At 56.0% G+C, this 6541-nt stretch overlaps 1 protein-coding gene across 1 annotated transcript in view; it reads right to left on the bottom strand.

The window, feature by feature from the left end:
- LOC104129632 (E3 ubiquitin-protein ligase TRIM9) overlaps positions 1 to 6541 on the bottom strand; it is a gene marked incomplete at its 3' end in the record, with an annotated part of 92870 nt that overhangs the window by 9536 nt on the left and 76793 nt on the right. Inside the window, exons 10-13 of the mRNA XM_035897985.1 lie at positions 4899 to 4940; positions 4167 to 4190; positions 2939 to 3242; positions 1998 to 2160 (exon numbers count right to left, since the gene is read on the bottom strand). Of these exons, the coding sequence (XP_035753878.1) occupies positions 1998 to 2160; positions 2939 to 3242; positions 4167 to 4190; positions 4899 to 4940 (533 nt within the window). The remainder of the gene's footprint in view (positions 1 to 1997; positions 2161 to 2938; positions 3243 to 4166; positions 4191 to 4898; positions 4941 to 6541) is intronic.

Consider the following 6541-nt stretch of genomic DNA (forward strand, 5'->3'; position numbering starts at 1 on the left):
CCCGCCCCCCCCGCCCGGCTGCGCATCCTCCCTGCTACAGCGGGGAGCTGGAGGGTGGGAGAGGCTGTCCCCAGGACCATGGCAGTGGTACCAAGCCTTGAATATTCCCAGCTGGCTGTGGACAGATCCAACAGTCGGCTGCCAGGGAGGTGGGACACGGCAGTGGCTGGGTCTTTCTGCAGACGGGATGGAGAAAAGGGTATGGAGGGGGCTGAAGGGCAGCGAAGCCGCTCAGTACAGAAGGAGACCTCTGAGAAGCCCCCGAGCCCAGCACGGGCCATGCAGCGGAGGGGACGTGGCCGATGGCTGGTGGGAGGAAGGAGCTCAGGGAAGCTGAGCAGGAGCAGGGTGCTGGGGCAGGGCCATGCTCAGGTGCAAAACGGGAGCTGGGCACTCAGCCCAGCATCGTCTGGAGACGGGGAGCGATGCAGCGGAGACTGCAACGCAGGGACAAAGGGAAAGGGAAAGAAATAGCAGGGACCCGATGCTCAGGGTGTCCAGGAAAACCCCGGCCCCTAGGAAGGGATACAGGCAGGCTCCGCTCCTACGGACTGACCGGGCAGGGGGCCAGGTCCTGCAAATACCCACACACGCGCCGAGGAGCCGCGCGTGGGTAGTTCAGTTCCCTCCACAAATACTTTAATTTGGGAGGAAAGCACAATTCCTTCTTTCATTGCAACAGCGGCATTTTCCCCTTCAGATACAGATTTCTAGAAAACTTTGTCTGAAATACAATTATTTCCCTCCTAATTAGAGTAATTTTTAATTACTCAGACACCTTTGAAGTAGGATAACGAATGGCTTGGGTTTATTAGCAGCCTTTTATCAGCATCCCATGGGACTTCTCTGTTGTCGGGGGATTTAAGCTCTGCCTTGCCCAGAGAACTGTCAGCAAGCAGAGGGGCTCTAGAAACGCACTTGTCTTTTAGGGCTGTGCAGAAGATTGTGGTAGGAATGAAACCCATCACAGAGCAAGATGTTTTTACCACACCACGCTAAACTAGTGCAGACAAGATGGGCTGCTTTAATGTTTCCTAATTAACCACGGGCACGCCGCACATTTGCCAGCCCCCCTCCAAGCCAGGCAGAATCCCCTCCCTGCAAGGCCTTTGGGGTGGGATGCTCCAGCAGGGATGCTCCCAGGGTTTGGGATGGTACCGAGCAACCTCCACCCCCATATCCCAGTGGCCAACATAGCAGAGCGCACCCTGATCCATGGATCCCTAATTTACAGAGGCCGCTTGGTGCCCCTGCCCTTGCATGGAGGTGATGCCTTCGACATCTGCTGCAGAAGACCACCCCAAAATGCTCGACACTGGGTCATCTGTTACGTGCGATGTGTCCTAGGTCGTGCCTGGGCACTTGGGTGGTGCTGGAGGTGCAAGTGGTTGGTAGAGTGGATGTGCCCAAGCCAGGTTCAGTGAACGTGGGGGACTTGTTGGGGGAGAGGACAGCAGGGATGAGATTGGTGAGAAGAAAAATGAAAGACGAAAATACCGGATAGGCCCAGGGAGCCACTGCTGGGTGATGTTCAGGAGAGCTGAGAGCTTGGGAAAGAGGGAGAGAAGAGGGATTTGCAAACTCCCCAGAGGAAAACAGGCTTTAAAAGGTGCCCTTCTCCCTGGTAATGCTCCTAACCTGGGTGCTGGGAGAGCTGAAGGAGGTGGTGAGGCTCTCGGGTAGCATGACGAAATGGAGTTGTCAAACCCCATCCATCAGGGAGGGCTGGAGAAGCCTGGTGCTTCATCAGCCCTGATGGAGAAACCCGGAACAAGGAGCCTGTCCTGATTTTAAAGACTTGCAGGTGGTTTAGGGTACAAGCTTAGCTCTTTCCAAGCTGCCCATGTGGCACAAGCGCCCTCCCCGCTCCACGAAGTCCCCACGCTGCTGAGCATCAAGGCACACTGCAGAGAGCAGCAACAGAGGGGGTCTGCCAGCAAGCTCAGCTGCAGGGTACGCTGCTGTGGTGTCCCGGAGAGCACGGCCAACGCACGTACCTGCACGTTCCTGTTGAGGCTGACGGCGGGGAAGAAGAGGCCCTCCAGGTTCTCGAAGGCGACAGGCCCTTGCTGGTCCTCGTTGATGGAGAACGTCAAGGTCCTCCTGGTCAAATCCAGCAGCACTCCCACCGTGGCGCCTTTCGTTATCCCACCCTCGGTTCTGTAGGGGCGAGAAGATCAGAGCGTCTCTGTGGCTTAATGTCCCTTGTGCTCCCAGCTCAGGGTTCAGGCCATGGACCTTGAGGGATGACGATGCTGAACTTCACAGCTCACCCAGGAGCCCTGACCTGCACCCATCCCAGCCACGCTCGCAAGTCGCTGGGCTCCTCCTCCTCGAGCCTCCCACAGAGGTGTTCTCCACTTGCCGTGATGTCCCTGGGGGCAAAGCCACCAGAGCAGCCACAGCAACACAACCATGGGAGAAAGCAAGAGGACCTGGGGAGCAAAGCTGCAGGGCCCGCTTCAAAACCTGCTGATCCACCCAGGAATGGCCCTTGGGGCTGCAAGGAAGGTGACACCAGGCTCTCCCCAAGCTACCGCAAGCTTTGAAGCCCCCAGCCCCATGGGGAAAGCGAGCAATAGCTGTGGCACAGGGATAAAGGCAAACGCTATTTTCTTGTTGCACAGGTTGCAAGGCTTTGGGTGTCCATGGGAAGGGGGTGCTACACAGGAGCGGTGCTGTGCACGCTCAGGGAAGAGTCAGCACAGAAAGAGCTGCAGTAGGCAGGGAAGGAGCATTGATCAGAGCAAGGCAGAACCAGGGTGGCAGGGACTGTTCTTGGCTTGGGGCAAGGGCGCATCCTCCAACAGAGGCAATTAGGAGCCATGTCACCCATCCCGTGGGCACCTGTAAGCGCCGCTGGGAAAGCCACGGGCTCTCACTGGGCTGAGACTGGGCTGTGGTCTCTGGGAGGAAGACCCTGTTCCAGACCACGTACCTGTTGGTGTGCGAATTGTTGTGCATGAACCAGCTCCGGTTATTGTCCACGTACATGGCCCAGGCCTTGTCGTCCTTGCCCAGCATGGCATCCTTCAGGACATCAATGCGTGCCACACCAAAGGCCGGGTCAGGGTGGTTATCGTAACGATCGATTGACAGCTCCCAGTAATGGAGCCCTTTGGAAAAGCCCGTTTTCCCCAGCACAACCCTGTCATCATAGCTGTTGCAGGTGACAGTCAGGTTGTCATTAGAAAAGATGATGTCAGCATGGGCAGAGGCAGGATCGAAAGAAAACCAAGCAACTGGAATACACAAACAACATCGGGTTAGTCTGGCGGGAGCACGGCCATCGGCGACCGAGCCACGTGGAGCGGACACGGAACAGCGCATGCTGCATAGGGAGGGCACCTTCCGTCACGGGGGGATGCTTTGAGCTTCTGCAGCCGCAGCCTGCCAGCATGGCTGAGGTTTTATGGCCGGGATTCGGGTGGATTTTGCTCTCGCTGCTCCCCGGTGCCTGTCGGTCTCCATCCCCTCCCACCGCCCATCTGCCTCCTGCAGGATCCTCACGGTCTCCTACAATTTGGCCCTAGCAGAAGGAGACGCGCGATCCTGGGCAGGTCTCCAGGTTCCAGCTAACACAACTCTCGTGACTAAGGGTTACTCATGCAAGCAAGAGTTTGCAGGGTCAGGCCCAGCGTGGGAAGGGGACTAAGGATGAGCAGGTAAACGCTGCGTGTGTGTACTTGAGGGCTGGCAGTCTCGGGAACCAAAAGCACATACAAGGTCTACGTTGACAGAGACGCTACGTCACACCGAGAAACCTCCCTGCAGAGCAACCGGCCACACGTAAGACAAGAGCTAGCTCATGGGAAGGCTGGAAAATGCCCCAAAACCTCCATGACCCGATACAGCTGCTGGTTTAAATGCACGGGACTCGGATACAGCAAATCTGACAGATACAGAGTCACATCCTCGACAAGACAAGAGGCATGGGGTTTCACAAGCCACCAGCCCGGTTCCCCAGGTGGTTTTCTCCAGCGGTCACTGAAAACGCGAACTGACACATCCACAAAACACTCTCACGCCTGCAGGAGTAAACACGGCTTGAAAAATAAAAACACTCCGGTGAGATTGATTCATTTGATTTATTGGATCGTTTCACAAGACAGCTCACATGCACGCGGCTGCCCCCGTTTCGCAACCTGACGGAGGTGATTCCGTACCTGCCACCATTTTTTTAATGTCAACTGTGGTCATTCCCAAGGAAAGGCATGCAGGAGAGAAAACAGCACGTCAAGGTGGGTAAGGAAAGAAATGAGAAACAATTTCTGCTTGCCTGCTTCCCCAGCGAGGGCACGGACCTTTCTGTGTTTTGGGGAAGAGACAGAGCGAGGACGGGCTCCGGCTGCCAGCGTGGCCGGCAGGGTGTGCGAGCTGCCAGAGGAGGGAATCCCGTTGGGATGGGCACGGGGCTCCTTCTCCCGGGGGAATGAACGGGCCTGACCTTGCAGGGTGCTGAGCGCCGGCTGCCCCGGGGTGGGGGGGAGGCTGCACAGGACCTGGACAGGCGGGCAGCTCCAACGAGCGCTCGCTCCAATTAGCTGCAGAGGGGCTAATCACCTCCTCGGCATTTGGCCCGTGTTCAAGCACCCTTAATGAACTGGAAAACATATTGCTTCGAGCAGGAAGATCAGTTCTTAATTACAGGGCTGCTTCCAGAGCACTGACTTCAGGCTTCTCTTTAAAACCATTGGGGGGGAAAACTTAAAAATGCCTTTACGTCACATGGCAGTGACCATTCCTCCTCCAAATTTGCCAACTGCCATGGCACCCGGGAGCGCCCTGCAAGCAGGGTGTGCACAAGAAATGCTGCTCACTCGCCAAAGAAAAGTTAAAGATTTAAAAGAAAAAGCAAGGTGGAGTAGGTGCCAGTTAATTGTAATAAATATACTTGCCTAATTGGGAGTAAGGCGTTCCTTGTGTCTCAAAATTGCATCCTACAAAGAGATACTACATTTCACACATCACAGCTGAGAAACAACCGCCTGAAAAACACTCATGAGCATTTAACCTTTAACGAAGCACCCAGCCAGCCAGGGGAGGCCTGATTCATTAAAAGCCAGAGAGCGTGGAGAGGGGTCGCAAATAGGACCCGGGAGTTTGGGTGCGGACCGTTGGCCGTTTGGGTGAGCCTCACCTCTGGGAGGTGTGGAGCATCTGCGCTTTCATTGCCAGATCCCACCGCAGCCTTCGAGAGCATCGAGTCTGACCGCTGCCCGCTCGGGATGCTAAATCATTGGACTGTCCTCCAGAGAAGGGGCAGGAAATTTTAGCCTTGGCAGAATATCTTAGTTGCTTGGTGAGTATTCCCTAGATTGACCCTCAGTTGAAAAACTTTAAAAATAAATAAAATTAAAAAAAAAAAAAATTTAAAAAAATCACTCCTTGGAGGAGAGGGACTGATGAAAGAAGGGCAGCCACTGGCGTGCCCAGTGAATAGGGACCACCGAGCTCTCCCGGGCTGCCTCCCCGGCCATGCGTGCAGTCTGGGCAGGAGCGGTGCTGGGGAGGGGGTCCCTGGGGGCGGATGCTGGCCTCAGACCCCTGCTGGCACCCAAAGGGCACAAGGCTGTAGCTTCGACTGCAGCTGCACGGGCAGGATGTGTTGGGGTGCCCTTCATCCTCCCGCGACCAGGCTGTGCCCTGACTGCTGCCTGCAAACAGCTCCCGGGAGCCAGCCCGCAGCCGGGGACTGATCCAGGAGCTCATCCTGATCATCCAGGAGCTGGTCCTTGCCAGGAGGAGAGGGCAACGTGGAGCCCCACCTTGGCACCGCATGGGAGGGCGTTCGTGGCGGGTGCTGGATTGTAAAGAAACCCCTGTCCTGCTCTGTGCCTGGTTTTTACCTCTCCTCTGGCAATGAAGCAGGCTTTTCACCCTGCTGGCGTGCGTGCCGGTGGGAAAGCATCTGGCTGCAGTTGCGCTCCGTGGCGAGTGCCAAGCAGCACCTCCTGCGGCTGTTTTAATGAATCGCGCCCCGGGCCCCTACTCAACGAGTGGTTTTCCAGGTCTCTGCGCATTGCTGCGACACAAGTTCACCCGAGTGCGAAACAGCACGGACAGACGGGCACATTCCAGACCCCGTTTTGCTCTGTCCCACCACCCCAGACCGCGGCTGCAGAGGTCCGTACTGCACACACAAGTATCGCTCGTGGCCATCGCGCTGGAGCTCTGGACACCGAGTAAGAAACGTCCGTAACAAAACAGAGTTCAAGCCATTAGTGCACAGCAGTACGATGAGGAAAAAAAAAAAAAACAAACATAAAAAGCACAAAGAAAAGAAAGTTGCAGGGCCCCTGGTTATTCTGGCAAGGGTCATGCTGCAGCATTCCTCATTCCGGGTTATGGGATGGAAATCAAACAATCGGGGGCCCCCATTCTTCCTGGGCTTACACCTGAGAAAGCCGTGAATTACTCCATCGGAGCCCATGGAGTGGTGTAAATCCAGAGTGGCGGAAGAATCAGGGCCCAGGATCTTTAGCAACGGAAGATGTGCAAAGACTGGTTAGAAAACAGCTCTGAGAGATGCCCTATGCCT

The sequence above is a fragment of the Egretta garzetta genome, unplaced genomic scaffold (assembly GCF_000687185.1).
Source record: "Egretta garzetta isolate BGI_Z169 unplaced genomic scaffold, ASM68718v1 scaffold1077, whole genome shotgun sequence".
Lineage (NCBI taxonomy): Eukaryota > Metazoa > Chordata > Aves > Pelecaniformes > Ardeidae > Egretta > Egretta garzetta.